Source organism: Mirounga leonina, unplaced genomic scaffold (genome assembly GCF_011800145.1).
Source record: "Mirounga leonina isolate KUSES-001 unplaced genomic scaffold, KU_Mleo_1.0 Mir_174, whole genome shotgun sequence".
Taxonomy (NCBI): Eukaryota; Metazoa; Chordata; class Mammalia; order Carnivora; family Phocidae; genus Mirounga; species Mirounga leonina.
Window position 1 is genome coordinate 74,749,911 of NW_023270451.1, and position 26,509 is coordinate 74,776,419.

The window sequence follows — 26,509 nt, forward strand, 5'->3', positions numbered from 1 at the left end:
ATAAACTTAATTCCATTCCAGGAGTTGTCGGAGGTAGAGAACTTACATTTTATCCCACTTTTAAGGAGACTCTAAGGGGTTTATGGAGTGAGACTAACATCAAAGAGAGAATTGGAGAAACTGTAAAGCAATGCTGTTGATGTTCTTATGCTTGGTGATTAGCACAAGAGCCAGAAAGGTTAGGAAAAGGGAAAACGTGGTCCTTGTCTCCCTGAATTCCAAGCAAGTAGTTTCTCCATGTTACAGAGTTGTTTCTTGTGCTGGTCTCCTCAGGGCTGTGGGCTCAGGGGTCCCCAGAGGTTCATGAGAAAAGTTCCACACTCTATACCCACCCCTTCATTTCCAAAAGCAATAAAGCGACCCCTTCTCACCCTGACCCCACACCTGCACATACCAGGCAATTACTAGTCAACATCCCTCCGACCCAAGATTCGTGGGCAAATATTTTTGGAAGGATTTCAAATTTATCACTCATACTTTAAATCAATTTAATCAAATTACTCATCTAAGGCAGATGCATTGAGAAAAGAAGGGCTTGGGTGGCAGTTTGAGAAAGAAGCAAAAGGATGAGCAGGGTAGTGTGGAGGTAAGTCAACAGGAGGCAGGTGAAACCTTGAAACAGACCCTTGAACACTGAAAGCCATGTACTCGGAAGAAGCAGGACAAATGGGATGAGGAGGGGAAGGGCAGGGCAGGAGGCTCTCTAGGACTGCCCTGCTCTCCCCAGCACCTCTTCCTCTGTGTTGCCTGAGTGCTCTGCCCCTCTGTGGAGGTAGGGAGGAGGGCAAGAGGCAGCCAGTACTGAGCTGACTCCTCGGGGACCTTCAGAGGAATGAGGGGATGAGGGCAGCCGGTGGTCAGGACAGAGGACTCACATGCATCAACATTTCAGATCACGGGGAGGTGCACCAAAATCATATTCAGGAAAAACTACAGCCTCTTCTCTCTACTCTGATTGTCAAAATTAAAAACAAATATTTAGGGGCTGAGTCGGTTAAGCATCCGACTCTTGATTTTGGCTCAGGTTATGATCTCAGGGTCGTGAGATAGAGTCTCACTTGGAGCCCTGAGTGGGACTTTGTGCTCAGTTCCGAGTCAGCTTGAGATTCTCTCTCTCTCTCTCTCTCCTGCCCCTCCCCCACTCACGGACGTGCGTGCTCTCTAAAATAAATAAATAAACAAATATTTAGTTCCGATCTTATTAGGCACCCTTACTTGTAAAGTGATCATCTATGGGAAAATTGCCTCCCACCTTCCCTCCTGTTGCCAAAACCTGCTATGGATGCCCAAGGACACAGCACACGTCCCAGGGAACAAGGACTCCACAGGATGGGATCCTCTGGGAATAACGTGACAGAAGACCCAACTCTAGATTCTGCACCCTTTCAGAAAGGAAGAAGAGATCACTGATAGAGTCCCCAGAAACTATACAATCCCCTGATAGCAGGGACATTTTCCCAGCAGGCTCTGGGAGATGATTCTTCTCACACTTGACTACATTTTAATCCTGATGCTTAGAAAAAGTGGGCCCTCAAGGAGAGACGTGCCATCATTTTGTAGGATTAACATCCCCTACACCTATGCCAGCTGTTTGTTTCTTCGTTTGTTTTGTTTTTGAAGCTTGGACCCCATTCAACACACCCTAAATCCCTCCTCTACCAAACTGATGAGATTTCAATGTCAAGCTCTTAAAGAAAATCCAGGGACTGATTCAGAAAAGAGAGGACCAACTGTGCAAAAATGGACTGAGGAGTAAGCCAGCCACGAGCACACAGCTACTCCCAGGGGACACAAGACAGAGGAATGAGAGAAGATTCCCCCTTGCACCCAGGTCTCCATCTCTGGCACAGCCCCTGAAAACAAAGAAAAATTCTCATTCCTCTATTGGCTTAACAATACCTGCTCTCACTTTTGGAGTACAGAGGGAGATGGCGTTATTTCCCTAGTTTCAGAATGGTGTGTAAGTGCTTTTGTCACGAAAGACTGTCACCTTAGACTAGCTTTCCTTAATGCCCTAAGGCAGCATGTGTTGTTGGAAGGAGAGAGAAATCTCCTTTGTTTTGTTGAAGACTGATAATTTCCTGAGGTCCTTCTACTGCTCCCTGCTTGTTAAGGGAACTCAAGAAAAGTGCTTTCCTTCTGCACATCTTGCCCCCATATTTTCTCATGCTCTGGCTGTCTTGTCTCTTTGGGTTGGAAATCCTTAGGCAATCCCAGAATTCTCTTCCATCCATAAAAGTTGATGCTTTATGGTTTCCCACTTGCCAATGTTCTTCCCCTCCATCCAAAGAACATCCAAAGCCTCCTCAAGTACTCAACCTATAACCCAAAGGATCCAGAGATCTGACATGGGAAACATGCTGGCATCACAATGCACAGGGTTCTAGTTGGGGTTCTTCCCCTCCACCCCCTGTCCCCATCTCACCTTTGTGCTCATCATCAGTGCCTACAATTCTCTATACTCGCCATCGTTGCCTTCTACTTTCTCACTTGTAAAACAGCAACCTCTCTCTGAGTGAGGGAATTTAAGGCATCTTTATTATTTTAATGCGAATTCCCTGGGTCAAACAGATCTACATGAAATTTGAAATATATAAATGGATTCCACAACTTAACAAAAACGTCTAACATTTAATGTATCATTTTGTTACATTTGTGTGTGTGTATGTGATTAGAACTGGACTTGCTGCAGTATTATAAATAGACATCTCTATTTTCATTAGAGTGCCTTCTCTCTAACATCCCACATTCATCCATTCATCCACTGTAGCTGGTATACCAGCTACAGTGCAAAGGGCTGTGGATGTGGAGTGAGCAGTACAGTTTGTCCATCCAAGGAACTCAGATGCTTTAAAGAAGGATCTGATCAACTTTCCCTCATTCACCATGTTCCTCAAGCATGAGTAGGTAAGGCTACCACATCCTTTACAAATGAAAAGAGAGAGCCCTTTAAGTAATATTTCCTCAGGTGGTAATCACCGACCAAACTTGAACTCATCAAAATGGAAGGGCAGAATTTCTTGGCATCATTTTAAATCAAATGGATGTTTAATATTAGAGCTTATTTACCTTAGCAAGATTTTTCTTCCAAGTGGGTCAAAATGAGATCTGATATCTAAAGAATTCTATTCTGGCGCTGCCCCTAACTGAACTTGGAAATGGTACTCCGTATCTGACAAAAGGTTTAGGAACCCCTATGCCTAACTGTTTGAGGAGCAATTATAAGAAGAAGAGAGCAAAATTTTTTATTAAATATTTTGTATACCCAAAGGAACAGAGTATCGTGTGCTTGGCTAAATAGGGTGGGGACAACTGGAGGGAAGTAGGGCAGGGAGAAAAAGAAGAAAGGAAGATGTATGTCAGATAAACTGGAGCTCTTCCAGCTTCAGGGATTAGGCAGGGAGAACAAGATTTAGACCAAAGGTAAGCAGGATGGGAACCAACCATCTTAGTGAAACAGACACAAGGGACTCCAACCAGACAGCACTGATTTCATCTCTAAGACAGATTCCAGCAAAACCCACATCCCACTAAGAAGATTAATTTTCTCCCTCTTATCAGATTGTGATGCTCAAAGGATATTTCCACAACCCAATCACTGCCCTATGGTCGGTCCTCCTGGTGAGAACTTGGAGCCGTGACAATAAGCACAATTATCCTTTTTATTAGAGTCAGGCCATCACCTAATGTTCCCGAAGAAACTGGGTAAGGGAAATAGTTGGGAGACAAGAGCGGAATCTGAAGCTCTTACTCCCTCTCACTCCGAGAGTGACTCTGAGTTTGTGGAAGGGGGAGGTTTCAGGATTATCTTCTTGATATGGTGATTCAAAATTTTAGACTACCTGAAAAAGCCAATTTTTAAAGTATTATTAGGTGTTCCGGATATCCCTAAATAACTTGCTACTTGTACAAACTTCCTTACGCACACATCAGGTAGAGTGATGCTAAACTGAGTACTGAGTACATTAAATTATTTGGGGAGCATTTCTGGTTATATAATGGTGAAAAGCAGATACTTATCTGCTCATGTACAAAGGTGGAAGAAAATAAGCTTGGAGTCCTTAAAAAGCCTCTTTCCTTTGAGGCTAAATTTTCATTATTTCTTTAAATACTCATTCTTTTCATATAAAAATAAAAAAGTGAAATCTGGAGGAAGCAGCAAATCCTATTCCTCTTGTTTCCAGAACACTTTATGCATCTATCCATTACAGCACTTAGCAGAGAGAACTCTAATAATTGATTTGTGGAATATTTCCCCTTTGAATGTAAACTCTTCAAAGGCAATAATAATTTCTTGTTGCGCTGTATATCTTCAGTGCCTAGGTATGTAGGAGTGTGTGTATATATACATATACTAGATATACAGTTCCTACCTAGAAGGTGATCAATATTTATTTGCTCAATAAATGAATGAATGACTCAACCTGTTTCTTGGAATCCCAATGAAAATAATCAGACCAGATACATTATAGTTTGATTTTTGATAACATAATCTCTTAGAGACTGCAGATCATATAAACCCATTAGCTCTGCTTAGCTGATCAGGTAGCAAATACTTGCCTAGACACAGATGTCTGGATGGAATGTCTGCCTTCGGGTGGTTCTCTACACTCTTCCCCCTTGTCTTAGTCCTGTGGCAAGATATTCTCTTTTTACCTGTGTGACCTTTATCTTAGTTCTTTCAGATTTAGGATTTGGAGACACTAAGAAAAAGTGCATCTCTTTTAGTTAGTTTTGGGGGTTTCACATAAACAAACAAACAAAAAAGAACTAGAAAAGATCATTATTTTTCAGAAACTAAATACCTCCCAGTCCCTTAACCTGTTTTCCCTTAACCCATCTGACTCACGGTAAGTCTGTCCTTCTCAAAAAATTACTTGTTAAGAATATACTAGAGTTTTCAGTCAGCGCTATTTTTTTTTTTTTTAAATCTCAAAGATCCTGAAGTTGAGAAAAGTCTGCCTTAGGACTGAGATTCTGTTTGCTAAAATTTCAGTTAATTCCTCCCTTACAAATCTTCTGCCAAAATGAAATACAGCCTTGTCACTAATTTTGGTGGTATAATTAATGATGAGAGCAAACATGTTTCTAGAATCATATTATTTTAAGTAGAACCTTCTTAAACACTGAAAACAGTTTTGAACCTAAAGACAAATTCATTATGGTTCTAGCATTAGTAATATGAGTCAACCACCTCTCACCAATTTATCTCAAAATTGGTTCTTAAAGATTGTTTTTTACTATGTTCACAGGTTTTGAAGACCGTATATGTGTGTACATCCTTCTTTGGAATGATATTCTCTCCTAGAGGACTTGTGTATAATTGGACTATCTATACCTTCCTTATAAAATTATGATGTTTCTAAATGGAGTTACAATATAAAGGTAATAATAGAATCTAAGAATAATAATAGAAATCTAATTCATTCTATTTGTTCATTCCATCTCACTCTTCCTGAAGTAGAAGGGAGGCTGATGGCTCTTAGAAATAAAAGTTAAAATGAGGAGAACTCTGAGGAGACCCCCAGGGGGTTGGGTCATATGGAGTTCGGAGGGGAAAGGGTCACCTTGAGCAGGTGCAGGCCAGGTACCGTGGAGGAAGAATGCGGTAGTAAAGCATTGCAATTACAGTCCTTTCTGTTTCCCATATTTACTATTTTTAAAGTCACTTTTCTCAGGATTTTGTCTCTTACCTGCCTTTTTATTAAAGAATCAATATTTTAACATTTGAGTCTCGGTTAATCATTTCTTTGTTTTATTCTCCTCATCAGTGATTTCTGTCTTTATTATTATTCTTCCCTCTTGTTTGTTTTCTACTCTGGGATTCTTTTTCCAGTTTATAAAACTGAATGCTTTATTTGTATGAATCATTTTTCCTTTGATAAGTGAATTTAGAGTCATAAATCATCCTGTGAGTAAGACGTTAGTGGGTTCTGCAGACTCTGATAGTTATTTTCAGTTCTAAGAATTTAAAATTTCCCTTTTGATCTTTTTATATAGTGAGTTATTTAATATTGTGAACATGATGTTAAACTTGGACTTTCCCTATCTCCAAGCTGACTGGGGCTTTAAAGCTGAAAGCGGCAGATGCTGGTAGTACCTAAAATGTTACAATAATTCTTTTTTCATGTTTTTCATATTCCTGCTGGGAATATTAAGCAAAGCTGAAACTGCACATACACCCTGCAACACAGGACCCATGCCCCAGGGTATTCATGGCATTTTTAAAATAATATTAGAAATTGCTATCAAAATCGAGAAATAAGTTACGGAGTATTAATGATGCAATATTCTATACCAACTAGAGTTAATTAAAAACTACATATATCAATATGAACACATTTTAAAAATACAACCGTTGAATGAAATGGCAAGTCTGAAAAGCATATACATTGTTCAATACAGGTAATGAAAAGTAGAAAGATAATACAAACAAAAAAATTCCATAAAAAAATATATATATTTGTATGTTACTGTATGTTGTTTATGGACTGAAAGACCTAATGCAAATAATAACATAAAACAACATAATATATCAGTGTGTTTGGCACATGAGTACCCTTCATATAATTTTTTTACAGTTTTTACTTAAATTCCAGTTAGTTACCATACATGTAAAATTAGCTTCAGGTGTACAATAGAGGGATTCAACCCTTCCATACAAGACCAGGAGCTCATCACAAGTGCCCTCCTTAATTCCCATCACCTATTTCACCCACCCCTCCTCCCACCTCCCTTCTGGTAACCATCAGTTTGTTCTCTATAGTTAGGAAGTCTGTTTCTTGGTTTGCCTCTTTTTTAAAAAATTTTTTAAGTTCAATTTAATTAACATATACTGTAATATTAGTTTCAGAGGTAGAATTCAGTGATTCATCAGTTGCCTACAACACCCAGTGCTCATTACATCAAGTGCCCTCCTTAATGCCCATCACCCAGTTACCCCATCCCCCACCCACCTCCCCTCCAGCAACCCTCAGTTTGTTCCCTATAGTTAAGAGTCTCTTAAGGTTTGTCTCCCTCTCTGTTTTCCTCTAATATTTTATTTTTCCTTCCCTTCCCCTATGTTCATCTGTTTTGTTTCTTAAATTCCACATGAGTGAAATCATATGGTGTTTGTCTTCCTCTGACTCATTCTGCTTAGCATGATACCTACCCTCTAGTTCCATCCACATCGTTGTAAGTGGCAAGATTTCATTCTTTTTGATGGTTGAGTAATATTCCTGTGTGTGTGTGTGTGTGTGTGTGTCTCACATCTTCCTTATCCATTCACCTGTCAATAGACGTCTGGGTTCTTTCCATATTTTGGTTATTGTGGACACTGCTGTATCTTTGGGGTAAATACCCAGTAGTGCAATGGCTGGGTTGTGGGGTAGCTCTACTTTTAACTCTTTCAGGGAACTCTATACTGTTTGCCTCTTTTTTTCTCCCCCTTTGCTCTTATGCAGAATTTAAGAAATAAAACAAATGACCTTTCGAATAATTTTTGTGCTTATTTAGATTGGGGCAAATTTAATATATATTTAATAATTTTTAAATAAAAGTCTACTTTTTTTTTAATAAAGATTTTATGTATTTATTTGAGAGAGAGAGCACAGCAGGGGTAAGAGACAGAGGGAGAGGGAGAAACAGACTCCCCGGTGAGCAGGGAGCCCGATGCGGGACTCGATCCCAAGACCCTGAGATCATGACCCGAGCCGAAGGCAGACGCCCAACCGACTGAGCCACCCAGGCATCCCAATAAAAGTCTATCTTTTTAAACATTTCAATCTCTTTTTAAAGCTTCCCCAGACACTTTACAAATGCTAAAATAGATAGAAGCCAAAGTAAACCTTCCTCAGGCCACGGGGCTGTAGGCACCATGCCTTTACACCAGGCCTTCAGGAGATAGTACAGTATGGTCAGAAAAAGCATGAAGGGGCGCCTGGGTGGCTCAGTTGGTTAAGCGACTGCCTTCGGCTCAGGTCATGATCCTGGAGTCTCAGGATAGAGTCCGCATCGGGCTCCCTGTTCGGCAGGGGGTCTGCTTCTCTCTCTGACCCTCCTCCCTCTCATGCTCTCTGTCTCTCATTCTCTCTGTCTCAAATAAATAAATACAAAATCTTAAAAAAAAAAAAAAGAAAAGAAAAAGCATGAAGTCAGAAGTCAAGCCAACCCGACTCAAACCACAATTCCCACTCCTGCTGTCTTGCGTGATCCAAGATGAGTATTTTAAACTCTGTAAGGCTCACTTTACTCATTGTTAAGCAACGGCAAGATTTAAAAGTTGTTAAAAGAATTAAAGATAATTTAGCTATGATACAAAGCAAGTAGGAGACATTCCATCAATACTAGCCATTACTAACACGGTATATAATATCTATGTATTATATAATTGAATTATTCCGTAACAGCAATTATACCTCTTTGCATCAGAGATGATCTCTGAAGGAAATAAAGAGATGTTCTTTCTAAGGAATTAATGGACACAGTAATAATAATAAAAAAAATTAAAGATGGGCGCCTGGGTGGCTCAGTTGGTTGAGCGACTGCCTTCGGCTCAGGTCATGATCCTGGAGTCCCTGGATCGAGTCCCGCATCGGGCTCCCTGCTCGGCGGGGAGTCTGCTTCTCCCTCTGACCCTCCCCTCTCTCATGTGCTCTCTCTCACTCTCTCTCTCTCAAATAAATAAATAAAATCTTTAAAAAAAATTAAAGAATTAATGGGCAAATTGGGGTAGGGTACAGTACTTACTTATTTTTAGTGATTTAAAACAACTCTTTTATTATGCTCCTATGTTCTGTGAGTCAGGGATTCAGGCAGAACTTGGCGGGGGGGTGACTTGTCTTATTTCACAATGTGCAGAGATTCAGCTAGACAGACTCAGAGGCTAGGGGTGAGTGTTTGAGTGTTACTTTGTTTTCGAGTGATTTAGCAGGAAAAAAATTTAAAGTTAATTGCTCTAGTGCACGTAAGAGCTAAGGTAGTGTAAATGACCAAGGCAACTGACAACTGCCAAGTAAAGATCAATAAAAAATTAAGAGAAATCTCTGAAAGGATAATACAACCCAAATGAAGAATAAGAGTTGATTTTTATATAGAGTTTTAAGAACATGGCTATTACATGAAGTAGTATGTATATTTGTGATTTGGGAAGAATATTTACTACCTTACACTTCACATATCATGATATATATATACTTTAATATACTCCACAGAGAAAAATCAGGGAACAGGAAACCAGAGTGAGATCACTCTACTTTTTGGAAATAGCTTGTCTGTAAGAACAACTACAATACTCATCTGGTTTGTCTAGGCATAATTCCTTTGTCTGTGTCTAAACTCTAATTTTTCAAATAAATCTGCCCGCAGCTAGGTGTCCACATTTTTAGCCATCAGGGGGTGGCTGGCTCATTGTGGTTCATAAGCATCAATTCCATATAAAAAAGAAATGGAAAAACACCCTGAGTTGTAAGCAATCAAAATGTGATCAAAATCTAACTTGGTTTGATTAAAAAGGAAAATCCACAGTAATTCACTTTCTCCTTTCTACTCTTCACACAACAAAATAAGAGGTAGTACAGAGAAGCAATTAAAATGAAATTGCCTTTTGCCCCTGGGATATCTGAGTAGAACCTTCCCACCAATGAAGTATTTAGCTCCAGATTTCTCACTTTTCCCCCCTTTGCCATACCAAAATTGCTGTGGTCTTCCTTTAGAAACAACATCTGTTCGGTTAACCCTGGGCTTCTAAGACTCTTAATCTTTTTATTTTGTAAAAATTGTAAGACTGCACAGTAACAAGGCCATCGGCCCTATTCAGTTAGGACCTTGGATAGGATTGGAAACCAGCCCAGTATCATGAATTCCAACAAACTTGTATAACCTCTGAAATGGGGTGAAAGAATGTATCCGTGACCACTGACCGCACCTAGAATCTGCTCCTGCAAGGAGATATCACAGGAAGAAAAGAGCGTGCAGACATAAATGTGGCAGCACTGTTGCAAAACTCCAACATTCACCCTCCTTTCTGACCACAGTCAGACCTCAGAAGCCAACACACTTACTATTCCGACCTAGGAACAAAAGCTGCATCATTTACCCCAGAGACCCCGAGTCACGGGAGCAGCTCCACTTCAGCCAACAAAACCACGTGACTATACTACAGGACTGGAGACACATGAAGCAGAATTGTAGCAGCAAGAGGAAATGTTCCCACAAATGAAAAAACTCTAAGTCACTTCCAGACTCTTCATGATCTCTCTCATGCATGTCTTCACGATGCGGCAAACACGGGGACATCTAGTAAACACTGGATTCCAGTAAAGCAAACACTAGCGAGGTTCAGAGTATGTATAGATACACACGTGTGGTCTCAGTGCGGCTCGGGAGCAAAAGAAATGGAAGGTGAAGCTCCATCAGGAGCTTGGGGCTGGGAAAGGTGAGCCAAGTGAGTAAGATGGGGGAGCACAGAGTGGCACAACAGACAGTTGGGAGCACCACTGAAAAGCGACCCCTCACCCCTGGTGAGGTACCCGGCACTCCTCCCCCGGCGATCACAGGGTCACAAAGGACAGGGAGAGCGCTCTTACTGTAGCACACGGGAGTGGCTGAGATCTCTCAAATCCGAGTCCTCATAATGCGGAGTTATCGTTCCCAGCCCGCTGTCGCTCAGCATGCGCTTCCGTAGGGCGGGATTCCACCAGTCGGAAATTCTGGGAGAAAGCAGGGCACCAGGCATTTAGGCATTCAAAGCCAGCATGGCACGTACTCTGCTCTGTCTCAAGATGGTTCTTGTCTAGATGTGAGATGGCAAACTAATCTTCACTGGGTATTTACTAGTTACTTCTTCACATTCATTATTTAATTTTCTCAAGTATCATGAACTATTTGTGTGCTTCTGCCCTCTACAGATGAGAAAACTGCCTTTCAAGATTAAATAATTTTAGGGGTGCCTGGGTGGCTCAGTCAGTTAAGCATCTGCCTTCGGCTCAGGTCATGATCTCAGGGTCCTGGGATCAGCCCCACTTTGGGCTCCCTGCTCTGCAGGGAGTCTGCCTCCCCCCCACCCCCCACCGTGCATGCACTCTCTCTCTCAAATAAAAAAATGAAATCCTAAAAAAAGATTAAGTAATTTTAAATGTGATGTAAATAAGAAGTAATGGGACCTGATGTAGAAATGGAAATTAGGAAATAACAAAGCCCATCCTTTTTCACTGCTTTCCTGTCCTTGTTCATTTCCAGAAGGGGCAACTGACCAGAAATAAGAAAGGGACTGATTGAAGTGCTAATGGATTTTCAAGCTACTTTGAGCTACTTTATTTTTGGAGCTAGGGCTAATAGAGGATGCCCAGGACAAAGCCATTTCTTTTGGCCAATTATTGATATAGAGAGAGGGCAAAGAGCAGGGTGAGTGTGGTAGAACGGGTTTACTCTTAACCAGATTGAAGACTGCAGCCAAGATCATGTTGGGCAAGAGGACAGCAAGACTCTAATGCCCACTGCCCCTGCAGGATGATCCAGCATCTCACTAGCTTTCCCCACTGCGGACAGGCTGGATTTACAGACATGGACTGTGAAGATGGGCTTCTCCACCACCTTCTGGGACTCCCGGGGGTACACATTTGTTATCACTAGCTCTGGCTTTCCTAAACGCCGCTATATACCTGCCCCATCCTGCCACTTCTGTCTTCTCTGGACTTGATACATATCACTGATCCCAGCTGGCCTTGGCAGAGTAAGAAATATTCAGAAATGGCAGCAATGACCAAATAAATTAGTGCACAGGGGTAAACAGGCATAGGGTTACCTCAAGTGAACATGTCTACATATATGTGTGTGTGTGTTTGTGTGTGTGTGTGTGTACACAATTCACAAATGCTATTTGAGTGCCTGTGTGTGTGTGCTTTCCAGGGAAATCCTTATTTTAACTATTTGGCCTTCATATACCAGTTAAGACATCAAAATTCATCAGACTTTACAAGGGCAGAAATGTTCAATTTTTTTATTTTTGCACTGTTGTTTCCTAACGGCTTCTACTGGTAGCTGGCACCTAAAAAGGTCTCTAAATAAGTATTTTGGAATTGCTGAAATAACCTAGAAATATTAATAATATTTTGGTGGTTCAACATAGTGATTAAATGCACGGGCTTTAGCATAAAACCTGGGACCAAATCTCAATTTTGCCATTCATTTTCTGTGCAATGGTGGCAAAGTTAAAGAACCCTCTGAGTCTCAATTTTGTTATCTGTGGATTTAGGATAATAATAGTACCAGACATGCAGGGGCACTGTGATAGGACAGTGATGACGAGGATCATTTTAATAACACCATACTGAATGAGTGTCTACCAAGTGTCAAGAACTATCCTAAATACTTCACACGTATCAACTGATTTAATTTTCAAACAATTCTCTGCATAGGCTTCATTTCCATTTTACAGATCAGGAAATAAGCACAGAGCACTTCCAATGACAAGGTTACTATGAAGCGGTGGTAGGGATATAAGAAAGGCATTTAGGACAGTATGTGGCTCATAGTAAGTGCTTGATACGTCATGGTTATTATTATACCATCTATGTCTCAGGCTGCCTGGATCTAGCAAAAAAGGAGGAGGAAGTGGTAGAGGAGAAAAGTAAGAGTCAAACCACCTGTGCCCATTTTCCTTTGGATGATACAAGCATTATAGATATATATGCACAAATGCAAATACTAGTACTTTATAGTTTGGTAAGAAGTGTGGATGTAGTGGTTAAAGAAAGTTCAGACATGGTACAAATCTTGGTGGGAAAGAGTAATTCTATGCAGCCATTCAAAAGACAGACACAGAATGGAACCAGTTATGCTACATGCTAATGAAACCCAGCAAGAAAACCTGTATTTCAAGATAGTTCAATGTCATTAGAAATGTCCAGTGCAAAGCCACGTTGGACACGGATGTCACGCTGTGGCCAGCCTCACTACCACATCACCAAAGAAGGGCGCACTCACCCTGAGGCTTGCTCCACCACCAGGTCAGGCATTCCTGGAGGTGTTCCTGCCTGCTGTGACAACACCATATCTGGATCCAGAATAAAAATCTCATCTTGGGAAATCTCCATCACAAAGTGCAAATGTTCCTAAGGAAGAAAAAAGAAGTCTGTCAAAGGATTGACAAGATGCTCAAATCTATCATCTGATAATATCAGTGACAAAACAAAGCATCCTTGGTCTTGAGGGATAATGAAAGTCGATGGCATATCCAAAGACCACAGTGCATTTTCAGAGGTCAGACCAGTGGACATCCATCCCTGAAGCGACATGGTAGCAAGAGACTGGTGAGGGGAAGAGGTGAATCCTTCTTGGTTTGGGATTCCTACTTGACCAGGATCTTGTCAGGTGTAACCAGAGATGGGCTTGCCTCTTCTTCCCAAATACTTTTGAAGAAGCGACACCCCACTTGTGGCTTGGTCCAGCATGAATTGTGCAGTAAGCTGGACTTGGACCCCCAGGATCTGGCCAAAGCTAAGTGGCATGATTAACAACTGGTTTTATCACTGGATTCCATGGCATATTATTATTTCTTCTCCTTCTTCTTCTTCTTTATTGCAGGAGAATTTGGGCAGTAGGAACATTTATTATCATTGAGCAGAAGCATTTTTTTTTTCTCATTACGAAATCCCGGGAAGTGATGAGTTGCAACTGAGTAGCATAAATATACACCTGAGGTGTCAAACTTGCTAACCAAAATAAACTGAAAAAGCCATAAAATGGATCTAGGAAGTAGTAAAAGTAGCAGTGTGCAAGAAAATTTAGAGTGCAGGCTGGTGATAACATCTATAAGCCTAGTTATTGTCTGTACTCATTTACAAGGTCAAATCTTGAGTCCACAAATCACAAAATGTGTGAAGACAAATAAAAAAACTCATAACTTAGGCTATGAGTACCATTCCGGAATGTGTAAATGTTTTAGGGTTTACATTAGAAAAAATGTGTAAGATTAGCTACCAATAAAGTCTATTGATTGTGGAATTTTTCACTTTTACAAATAGGCTCAAGAAAGCTTACCTGAGATCTGTCTATTCGGTAAAAGCGATCAGCGGAAGTTGCTAGGAAAGAAAAACGTATATGGCATTCAGAGTCCTGTGATCTAGCACCAAATTTACAACCTTCTCTCCTACTATGCCACTCAAAATCTTTGCATTCCAGGCATGCCGGCCTGCTGGCCAGTTCCTAACTTTAGAAAAACTCAGAACTTCCCTGTCTGCTATGGCTAGGCCCCAGCTTAGAAAGCCCTTCCCCATTACATCTCCCTAACTAAATCTTACCTGTCTCTTAAGGACCAACTTAAATGCTGCCTCCTCTGAGAAACATTCTTCCATCCCATCTTCCCTACTCTGGACAGAATTCATTGCTCCTACCTTTAGGCATGTTCACCTTTTTTTATACTTCTTGTAGACACCATCTTCATAAATAACTAGGAGATAGAGATATCTGCCTCTTTAAAGGTCTGTGCTTCATTTACTCTTTTATGTCTACAGACACTAGCACATGACCTTAAACAGAGCTGGGACTCAGTGTGTATTTATTAAGTAAATAAAGGTGGTGGTGGGGGGAGGGGGGGGGACCCGTAGGTAGCCAGACTTCCCAAGGAAGTGATTCTCATTTTGAAAAAAAAAAGCTTGAAGATGCAGAGCCAGGGACCCCATCTGGTACTGAAGGATTCATTTCACTTCAAGATCGAATTCCTAAGCCATGTCTAAAGAAAGCCAAAACAGTAAAAATAATTATTTAAGCATTCCTAAAAGGAACTGGGTTGCATCTGTGGTTTGGGGAAAAAAAATTGCAAACTTTCAGTTTGTAGACACTATTCTGATTATTCTTAATACTTTCAGTTTGTAGACACTATTCTGATTATTCTTAATACTCAAAAGAATTATGTTCCTCCTCACTTAAATCTATCTAACAGAGTAGAAAATAAATAGATTTTCTACAAAGTACATAGTCCTAGAGGGAATAACTCAAAATGCAAATAATCATTCAAAAATCATAACTATTTAATGAGTAGCTTCTCTCCAAAGGACATGAGCTGAGACACAAGACAATCACGGTCCCTCCCCGCTAAAAGCAACAAAGGAATAAAATCTGAGGACTTATTCTACTTTGGTTCTTTTTAACCTTAAGTGTGATCACCTTTTAAAGGTTTTTCTATCTATAGAATATAACTAACATCACACTTGTAATTTTATCTAAGAATGTATACAGAACAGACTACATATAGAACAATTCATATAAACTTCTAAAATTTTCTCAAATATAAGTTGTTTCCCTGTGAATTCAGGAAAAAACACATGATTGTGCTTTTCATCACAAGGGAATAAAGGAGCCGGAGGAAAGTAGTGTCAGTTATCTTCAGAGTAGGTGATGAGCTATTAATGAAAACCTAGGTCATGATTCACTTGGGTTAGATCTGATATAAATACAAGTGTTCATCTTCATAGTACTGTTTACATACTCACACATCCTGTCGCACTCTTGTCCACATTTATATCTGCATCCCCAGATCAACCAAAGAAATGTCTACAGTGAAAACCACATGTCCACATAGACAAGAGAGATACCTGGTTGTTGATATACTGGGCAGTAGATAAGCAGGAGTGTACTGTAATATGGGTAACTAACTGATAGAAAAACAGGATTAGGCAGCATCTAGTTAGTGAGGGATGCTTGCAATGGAAAATGAACCCATTAACCAATCAGAAAATAACTGAAATACATTCAATAGGCCATGCTCAGCAGAGCAGATCTGAATGCAACTGAAAATTTCTACATTTTTGCAAAAATGTATACTCATACTGAAATGATGGCTAATGGAAATATACGAAAGTTACAATAAGCAAACAATAGGGAATTAGTACCTGTCTGCTGTGTACTGTATCCATCTACTGGCCTGAATTTAAGATAAGCCCTCAACATGTTTCAGGAAAAGGGAGGGGGGGCGGTGGGCACGGAAAGGGAAATGTCAGTTTGGGCAATTTGATGCTGAGTTCAGCCCAAGGTAACCAACTTTCTCTGAAAAAAATGACTTCAGGAAAGTATGTCGCAACATCAGTGAGTCCACATAGTTTGAGATGCAAATACCAGTCACACAGAGCCACATAAAGAGTTTCTGAATAATCCCTTGGAAAACCAGGGTCCACTCCACCCCATCTATCAATGCATTGTTGTCCTGCTACTTCTGCAATCCCCACTGCTCCATGAAATAGAGAAACACTCACCATCTAGAAAGCACCACCGTGGGGAGAGTCTCTGAGCTGAGAGCGCCCTGGGGAAGGAGGTTTCGTGGTCCTGGAAAGAGACACATACATCCTCCTGACTCCATTTGAATGATCTGAGGGTTTTAACTTCACTGTACCATATCGACTACTTCTAAGAGTGAGCATCCTTTCCTAAACCGAGCACTGGTGAGAGGCCAAATCGTATTCTTACTAGAAAGAGAGGCTGTCCTTTGAAATAAATTACTTCACACGGGACCTTCGAAAACAACTCCCACATAAAATTTCTATGAAGTTCTCAACTACTCTATTAAGCATTCAGAAATGACATAACTGGGGACATTTACCTCGTTGAGGGAATTTCTTTGCTTTTGTGAAGCTAAGGAAGTAGGGGCAGCTGGCTGTCATTTACACTTTGGTTCCCCACATAGATATAAGGAAGGCACTGGCACAAAATGGGAAGGGGCTGAGCCTCATCTACTGGCCAGAATGGACTCGCAGCATTGAAGAAACACAAGAGGCCATCCATCTGCAGTGTAAAACCCCTTAACTAGATTAGCATCTGTTATACAGGGCAATTTGTCTGCATGAAAGCAAAGAAAATCAACATCACATATTGAGGCCATCATTACCTCAACCTTATCCACTGAACCTGACTGCAGAGCTGCGCACAAGGAGGAAGAACCTTCTGCCAGGCTGGCTGGTGACAAAATCGTCTGCCCAACACGGACTTAGCCAACGATGTACTCATCCGCCTTAGCATTCTCCAGCTCTCTAGCTTCTAAGATGCCCGATCCTACCCGCTCTCATGTGTGAACTCAAGGCCATCTGCTAGCCTCCATCTCCTCTCCTTTAGCCTTAGATAAAAAGGTTGTTTCCTGTTCAAAGCTAACCACTTCATCTAGTCCCCAGATTACCCTCTTCTTTCCTTTCAAACTTTATTTCTGTATTCTTACTGAAATCCTCTTCCCTACCCAGAAATTCATTAATTTTTCTGCTTTCAGTGGCTCCCCCTCTCTAAAACAAATTCCCCTCGATTGATCTTGTTACATCTTCTGAAAATTAATTTCCCCTTCCTTGCCCTGCCAAATCCCTGAAATATGCCTCAGTATCTCCTGCCTCCAACTTCCCCTTAGCCATTTTGGCCCGACCTCTAGAAGAATGGCTTCTGATGCATCATTCTTCAAAAGCTGCCCTTCCAAGAGATCACCAGGACTAGCATCCTTCCTGATTTAATACTACTACCAGTTCCCAAGATTTCCAGAAGTCTCTGAAGCTTTTACTTCTTACAAGGAATTAAGGCCACATCACAGAAGAACAGACTAGGGAACTGGCAGATTGAAAGCAGAAGGGATTATCTCTTTATAATTCCAAACTTTCAAAAACTGAAAATCTCCCCTAAGAGAAACTCTGTCAATGATAATTTAAAAATAAAAAGCGCATTCTAGTTTACAACACATAACTTGGAGCATTCTAGCCCTGGCTTATAATGACACTGAAATTGTTGACAGAAACAGGACAAATGAGGAGGGAGGTTAGGTCTCTGTGGGGAAGGCAGTGGGAGTTTGACCCACATTAGGGATTTGAGATGTTCTAATACAGGTAGCATCCCTGGAGTGCAGCTGGGTGTGGCGGATCCATGTGTACCGGAGGGGGACAGGAGAAGGAACTAGGAATAACATAGGACAAACAATAAGGAACTAATCAGAGGTTGCATTGACTTGTTTGGGGTTTTGATCAACACTCCCTCATGCCTCACTTGCTCCTCAGGCAAAGCCTATGCTTAGATCAGCGGGTCTCAAAATGTGAACCGTGGAGCAGCGGCATCAGCTAGGAACTTGTGAGAAATACAAATTCCCTGGCACAACCACAAATTTATAGAAACCCTGGGAGTGGAACCCCGTAATCTTTCAGGTGAAGGTGATGTACGCTAGAGGTTTAAAAGCATGGACCTAACAAAAGGGATCCGTTTTATTATAAGAAACCTTGACTACCTGGAATTTTTAACATGAATGGATTCTGCAAAGTAAATAATTGATAGAGAAAAAAACTGGTCTTGGGTCTGGCACCAAAATTTTATATTTATATGTGTAGAATTGATATAGCTATGGATAGACAGATAAATACATATCTCTATGGATATATATGTAGCTATGAACACAGAGATATTTCTCTCTTTTCTGAACGGGCTTTGCCATCCTGCTGGTTGCACTAAATGAAATTGTGATATGTGCTCAGTACCTATTTGTATGAAAATCACATTTAACATTTCGAGAAGTACATTTTGACACGTGATATACTGTTTTAAAGAAACTTAAGGTTCTTACTGTATTTTTATAAAACATGTAAAGTCACCAACATGTCCGTTTAGTGTCAAATGTAGTAAGTCAGGAGATTCAAATGTGATTTGAAATATTTAGTGCCAACTATGAAAGCTCCTAAATAAAAATATTAAACAGAAACATGGCTGTCTTCTCTAGAAATAAAGATGGCTTAGACACCAAGGACAGTTTCTGAAATCTGATGTCAAATGTGCTACAGAGAGCCCCCCACACAAAAATGAAATTTCCCTAGGTAAAAATCTACTCTGAAAGAACTCAGAAGTGCTTAATTTATCATTTAAAAAAACCTAAAGATTAATAATGTTATTGCTGGAGTATTCAAATTAGAGAATATCAGATATTATTTAGTCTCATTTAATAAAATGCAAATTGAAAAAATAAATAAAATGCAGATTGATATACTGCCTCAATCACGTGACTAGCTTACCACAGGCTGGTAAAATAATATTGGTATAATTGTATACATGTTTATATATGAAGGTCTGTGTGTCAGGAGAGTTTTATGGATGTGCCTATTTATTTTGTATATTTTCTGTTTGTTTATTTTCTCTACACCTTAATTCACAGGCATTTGCTACAACTCAACTTCCTTAAAGAGGTTTTATTTAAAGAGAATGTTACCAGTTTGCTCTGTGAAAACACACTGGCTGCCAAAGAATAGAGATCTTTGAAACACTTCAAATAGGTTCAAGTGGACCCTCGACTAAGTTCAACAAGCCTTAACTCCCTGAAATTTTATGCTAAATTCAGTGTGTCTAGTGGAGGTGCATGTTTCACTGCTTTCTATAGGTTATCAAAGTGATCTGGAATCCCAAGAAGCTCATGAGAAAAATGTCATTGAAAAATAACTGGACACTCTCTTGGTCACATGCAGATTAACCCAGCGTCTTAGGAGATGGTTACAAGTGCACTGGGAGAGCCCTAACTTCTCTGATGTAGCTCCCCTGAACTAGGTTTGCATCCTCTCCCTCCTTTTACAGAGCTCCTTCAGCCTTGTTCATAAAAAAAAATTGTCAGCTCTTAAAAACAGAATTATTAATATAATGAAGTCCTATGTTAAAAGGCATTTGAGGAGTGCCTGGGTGGCTCAGTTGGTTAGGCGTCTGTCTTTGGCTCAGGTAATGATCTTGGGGTCCTGGGATTGAGCCCTGCAGTGGGCTCTCTGCTTAGCAGGGAGTCTGTTTTTTCCTCTCCCTCTGCCCCTCTCCCTACTTGTGCTCTCTCTCTCTCTCTCTCTCAAATAAATAATTTTTTTTTTTTTAAAAAGGTATTTGAATTCCAAAGTAAAAATGCAATTATCACCTACCCCAATCTGGGAAGGATTTATAATGCAATGCAATTAAACTACTTATTTCCAAATGTTACATGTCAAAAAGATATATAAAAGCAGTCAAGTCTCAGCAAAATTTTCCCCTTGGATCTAATCTAGCCCACACATATATATGCAGATGAAAGGATCTCACTTGCATTAGGACCCTAAAAGTTGGAGATTACCTAAAATCAGTGTTAAAATGATGTTTCACTGCAGCAGATGGACAAAATGTAAAAACATACCCACAAAATATACCAACAATCTATAAAATAAGACACAAAGAAATTCAGCTAATCAGCACAGCTGGGTGTTGGATGACATCTAAAAGATCCAGGGGAGAACAGGAGGTAAAGAGCAGGTGAGGGATGGGAAATCTGGTGGTGGTTGAGGCTGATGTATTTCACTTGAGTTGAAAAATGGAGCCCAAAACTACTTTTAATGAGAAAGTCTGCTTTGGAAAACTGATTGTGTGTGTGTGTTCCAATACAAGTTTATTTATGGACACTGAAATTTAATTTCATATAATTTATGTGAATTATAAAATATTCTTTGGGGTTTCTTCAAGCATTAGAGTATCTGAAAACCATTCTTAGTTCACAGGCTGTGCAAAAGATAAATAGGCAGCATACTAGATGTGGCACTTGAGGTATAGTTTTTCAGATCTGTGGTTTTATTCATTACAAGAGTGCTTGATTTGTGATTATATTACATCTAGATTTAATAGGAATTGTGTTCCCCGACAGGCCCATTTTTTTTAAATCTGATCTTGTGAGTTATCATGTCATTGCTGCCTCATCAAAGGTTGCTCTGTTTGAAAATTCTGTAAGTGGAACTCAGGAAGAAGACATACTTCAGCTAAGAAAATCCCTTATGCTGAATCTGGTCCATATAGTACTAGGAGTTTTTCACTGGTAACCCTTTAGTGATGAAACCCAAAAGATAGCAGTAGATAATCACACTATAAATTCTTAACATCTAAAAGTTAAGTCAAATGGCGTAGGGGTGGGTTTTCTGGAAAACTCATATTTTTGTAGGATGACATCATCAGACTAAGAAATGAGATGACAAGAGAGTCTCTGTCCTGGAGGTGTTTCGGAAAGGCAGTTCTATGGATGAGAAGGGATAATAGTGCAATCCATGGTACATGATCCAGCCTCAAGTAGAAAACCCAGAGGCAGCGGAATTCTGGTAGCCGAGAAGACCAGCTCGTGAACAGGACAATCTTGGGGCTTCACCACCTACTAACTGAGATTTTATGCAAATTTCTTATCTACTCTGTACCTTGGCTACCTCATTTGTAAAATGGCTACCATGGTATCTATTATAAAGGATTCTTTTGAGAAATAAGTGCAAGGACACGTGGAATGCTTAACCCATGTGTTGGCACACGTAGATATGCTGATATTGTTATGCTACGCAAGTAATGTTGGGGCATCTGGGACTTTTTTTTTTTTTTAACCTAAAACAATTATGACCTTTAATCACCTTTGGGGCTCACGGAACATAGGCCACATTTCAGACTGGGTCATTCAGATGGTGCTACACCAACACAAAACTATTTTATCCATAAACGTCCTTGTGCTCAGAATCTGGATTTCAGAGAAAACAAATGGAACAGATTTGTACGCACGGACACAAAAAAGAAATACATCAAACCAAGACTGAACTCATGCCATTGTTGGCTTGGTGTTTGCACCCCACACCTCTTTTCACACTATCAGATGCTAGATAGTTGCCTTAAATACAGGGTATTGTCTTCAAGGCTGAGTGTCTCCTGTCACCAAAAGCAATATTTTTCAGAACACTGCACTTTACTGTCCTCTTCCCATTCAATAATATTCCCCATTCAATAGTAACTGTGCTTGATATTTGCTTAGTTTCATCAAAATTGCTCTTTTCTTTTGCTGACTTGGATCGTCAGGTGTCACATAGCTATATATTACTCTTATTCCTTTGACACAATTATATTCAGTCTTTTCAACTAGTATTTTTTTTTTTAAAGATTTTATCTATTTATTTAACAGAGAGAGATGCAGCAAGAGCAGGAACACAAGCAGAGAGAGTGGGAGAGGGAGAAGCAGGCTTCCCGCTGAGCAGGGAGCCCGATGCGGGGCTCGATCCCAGGACCCTGGGATCATGACCTGAGCTGAAGGCAGATGCTTAACGACTGAGCCACCCAGGCGCCCCGTCAACTAGTATTGATTGGAGCTAATGAGGCACACTGCATGTGATGTGAGGGTCACAAAGAAGAACAAAGCACAGGCCGTGTCTTCAGAGGGTATCTACCTCACTGAGAACCGCCGAGGTGCTCACCTTCTCACCCCAATTTTTGGAGTTATTATATGTCTGATTTACCAGATTTCAACATCTTTTTTTTTTTTCCAAGAGATGGCTATTTTAGTTATGATTTCATTTTCCTAGCAATTGTCAAAAGCCATTGATTTTGGGAAAAGGATCTTGAGTCGGCTCCCCACAGAACGGGAGCCTGGTAAGGAAAACAGCAGAAGATATTAATAGCTGGGAAAGCACATGCAAGGGTCAGCTCACATTTAAGAAGGCCCTTTTGTTTCAAGTCTGAAATGTGGGGCTAGCAATCTTTGGTCTGGGCCAGCGGTTTTCAGGTAGTCCTGACACTGATGGAGAGCTAAGACGTGCTAATAGGCACAATCCTGAATCATGCAATCCACTTACACAAAGGCCAGTGGCCAGGATGTCAAGCAGAGCAGCAGGTTGCTGACCCTTGCTCTCCTTCATCCCTTCCTGCTACGTTAAGTCGTCCACCTACAGCTCCTGCCCAGACTCATCTCCACTGTCTGGCATTAAAGGATATGGAACAAAAATGTCAACAAGCTGTCAACTACTCAGGGAGTAACAGTGGGTGACTGGTAAACTTTCCTTCCTTTACCTCCTTTTATAGTATGCTCCTTTTTTACTTCTGAGAATTTTCCATAAACATAACTCTATTTCTGTATTCCTTGGTGGTTCTGTATTAAATGAAATTTAGACCACCAGTCTTTTTATGTTATTGCATCTACTTAATATTCTATGTTGGAGAAAATATCCCCTCGAAGCCTATGTATGGGAGAGATTATGATCAAAGTTCACAGAACCATCTGTCTTGGATTTAGGGTTACCCGGCCACCACCAGAGTTCATTTAGGAATATTAGGCTAATGTCCTATTTGGTAGGTTGATTTGAAGGCATATTCTTATGGCATATCCATTCTGTCATTAGAAAACTGCATAATCTAGCTCCATCTACCTCTCCTTCATCTATCTCCAGTATTCTTCTTGAACTTCTTCTCCAGCACCTAGAACTGAGCCATAATGAAGAGCAGAGGCTTTGGGAATTTAAGTAAACTCTCACAAGTATCCAGCCATTTAGTGCTGGAGTCGCAATTCAAATGCAGCCCTCTTTTACTTCAGAGGTTATGATCTTATATACTCAGTTTTATAATTCTTGAGGAATTAGAATTAGTGGGGGGTTTTGAAGGATGGGTGGAATTTGTGTAGGTCAAGTTGGACAGAAGTTGCTTTTTGACTCAGCTCAAGCAAAAACATGAAGAAAGCAAAAGCCAAAATAATTTTAATGGTTATGAAAACCTTCCTTTGCCTCTGGCATTCAAGGATATTTCATAGTTTCAGCTTTCATTAACTGTCAAACTAATCTTCCATACTTCTTATCAGAGTTCACAGCCTGGTAAATCAGAATTTTTCCTCTCTCAAATTCTCCAGTCACATTGCTGGCACACTTTCCCCTCCCATGGTCCCATCTGCTTGAGAATCCCACGGGAATATGGCAATCAATGAAAACAATAGTGAACCACAATTCAGAGTAGAGAAACTGAAACAAGATTCATATAAATTCTGATTACATACGTTTAAGATAACTTTGCTGTGTTACATGGTTACAATTCTCAACTCCATACAAGTGACCAAGTTGTTTAGCATGTGATTATCACTTCGGTTACAGCTTTATTTTCAAATCTGCACAACTATGCTTACTACAACTTTGTTTAGACAAATAATGGCAAAAAGTGCATATAACCTAAATGTCTATCCAGAGAGACAGGGTTAAATATATACCACAGAGTAGAGCAGTAGTTTTAAAAAACTGAGTTAGAGCTTCATTTACTAGCAAAGCATAATCTTCATGGTACATTACTGTTAAAAATGAGTTGTGGTATAATATATATATATATAGTGAGTGTGCAAAGGATGCAAATCCATTTTTATTAAAAAGAAAAAAACCAAATGTGTATCCATGTATGTCTTTGTGTATAACTTTTACAGATTTGCAGAAAGTAAACAAAAGGTACACACTAGAAAGGTGTTGTCCTAAGGTCTACTTTGAGTGGGGAGTTAAAAACCAAAGAGAAGTCTAGAATTATACACACTCAGAAAACTAAGATAAGCCAAGATTATAAAACCTGGCAGACTTCACAAGTGGCTAATGAAAGTCAAGAGAAGTACCTCAAGGACCCTAATATCAAAGACAAATGCATATGTGGATGGATTAAAATTGGAACAGGAATAAAGAAAAGGTTATTGAAAAATAATTCGCAGTAACTTAAAGCCATGGTCCATAAACTCCCTTATATACTGACGTTTTTAACTAATGATGACCACATAGGTGACTAGGTGAGCAGGATTCATGTACTTCCTACATCTTATCTCTCTACGCCCCTTTCTCTCCTACTCAAAAAAAGAGAATCAAAATATGAGTGATGGTGATGTCAGTAGAGAGATACTACTGAATTTGAAATAATTGTGTTTTAGATAACTGGCATTGCTAACACACTGTGGGTAATGTACCTCCTGTCAGGTAAACAGCTGACTGTCTCCTCACACTGGGGATGGCACACAGGTAGAGTGGGTGACCCTGGCATTAAGGGATCCTGGATTCAGCGGTGGCAGGAGGGTCACGAACAGTGCAGCGAGGACTATGAATCGGACTGAAGCTGAAAAGGGGAAATGAGAAAAACAGAAGAGCCCCTCACAGGAAACTGAATACTGGCCCCAAGGGTAGACCTTCCTCAGCTTCGTGGACCGCTAGGGTGAACACAGCAACATCCATGCCACTAAGCAAGAGTGGCTGGAAGTATGTTTGCTTTGCAAACACTGCACATTAAAATAAATGTAAAGAGACTTAATTTCTGATGGAACCAAAAATGAGCCGAAAAATACGCACCTTTCAAAACTGATCTGACTATATACTTTTTTTTTTTTTTAAAGATTTTATTTTATTTATTTGAGAGAGAGAGAATGAAAGACAGAGAGCATGAGAGGGAGGAGGGTCAGAGGGAGAAGCAGACTCCCTGCCGAGCAGGGAGCCCGATGCGGGACTCGATCCCGGGACTCCAGGATCATGACCTGAGCCGAAGGCAGTCGCTTAACCAACTGAGCCACCCAGGTGCCCCAATCTGACTATATACTTAAATGCACTTGTGTGAGCACAGCTGGGTTGCAGAGGGAATTCACATCAATAACTGAGCTGCACCACTAACAAGGACACTGATGCTTTCGGGGCTAATTTAGGGCTTCCAGTCCCCTCAGTCCTCTCAAGTTACATAATCAAATCTACAGTCCACCAAAGAGATAGAATACTTGCTCATTTTGTGATCTGTTATTCTTCTTCATATAAATGGTGTGATTTAGATAACTATGACTGTCTTTGTTCTTTAACATAGGCAGAATCATATACCTTGGACAGACCAGGCTCCTTTCCATTTTAAATATAATAATCATGTAAAACTGCATGCTCTTTAAATGAATACTATTAACAAATTTATTTCAAAAATGCCTGATGTGATTTTTTTTTACTATATGCTAATGGAAAATCAGTTTCTCATGCTAAAGATACAGCTGCACGCACAAAAGCAAAGCTGTTATTTCTCATATATATTTTTAAAAGTCAACTGGCATCAACTCTATGTAATTGATAAGGAAATGATCTGAACCACTATTTGGCACGCATAAGCGAAACTTGCCCTTAATTTACATTCAATTACTCATAGCTGATGCACACAAAATTTAATGAAAGCACAGCAGCCCCATTACACCCTCCAGTAGGTAATTCAATTAAACAGTATTCACCTAGCGTTTAACTGTGAATGAAACTTTTTTCTTTCATAAAACTGAGGGAAGATGTAAAAGACAAGGAGGCAAAACAGAAGTCCCTTTGGATTGGGCATCCCTGCTTCATTCAATAATGTCCAGTCAGTAACCACTTTACTTTTAAATTGATCTCTTGTTTACCCACCCACATTTCTCATCTGCCTGTCCAACCCCCCATCTATTCATTTTGTTTTCTTTCCATTCATCACCAAGTTGTATAAACATATCTCTTTATCCTTGTATAAACATATCTCTTTATCCTTGGTGAACAGATCCACCGGGGATGGGTAGAAACTATGTGTTTACACATCTCTGTCCAACAATAAGCCTCCTTAATAGACTTACTGCTATTATTTTTATCTTTCAAAACTCTTTCTCCTCAAACCTACTTTACCAGCCATAACTCCCGTGGCAGCTGCATATAGAAATGGGATGCCCATTTCCAAAAGCAGCTTTGAAAAAATGAAGAAATAATGACAGTGTAGAAGATGACAATGGAGATACTATACA

General features: G+C 40.1%; 1 protein-coding gene across 1 annotated transcript in view; it reads right to left on the reverse strand.

The window, feature by feature from the left end:
* DGKI (diacylglycerol kinase iota) overlaps positions 1-26,509 on the reverse strand; it is a 428,452-nt gene that overhangs the window by 60,573 nt on the left and 341,370 nt on the right. The window contains exons 24-27 of the mRNA XM_035021183.1: positions 16,233-16,302; positions 14,023-14,063; positions 12,967-13,094; positions 10,569-10,691 (exon numbers count right to left, since the gene is read on the reverse strand). Of these exons, the coding sequence (XP_034877074.1) occupies positions 10,569-10,691; positions 12,967-13,094; positions 14,023-14,063; positions 16,233-16,302 (362 nt within the window). The remainder of the gene's footprint in view (positions 1-10,568; positions 10,692-12,966; positions 13,095-14,022; positions 14,064-16,232; positions 16,303-26,509) is intronic.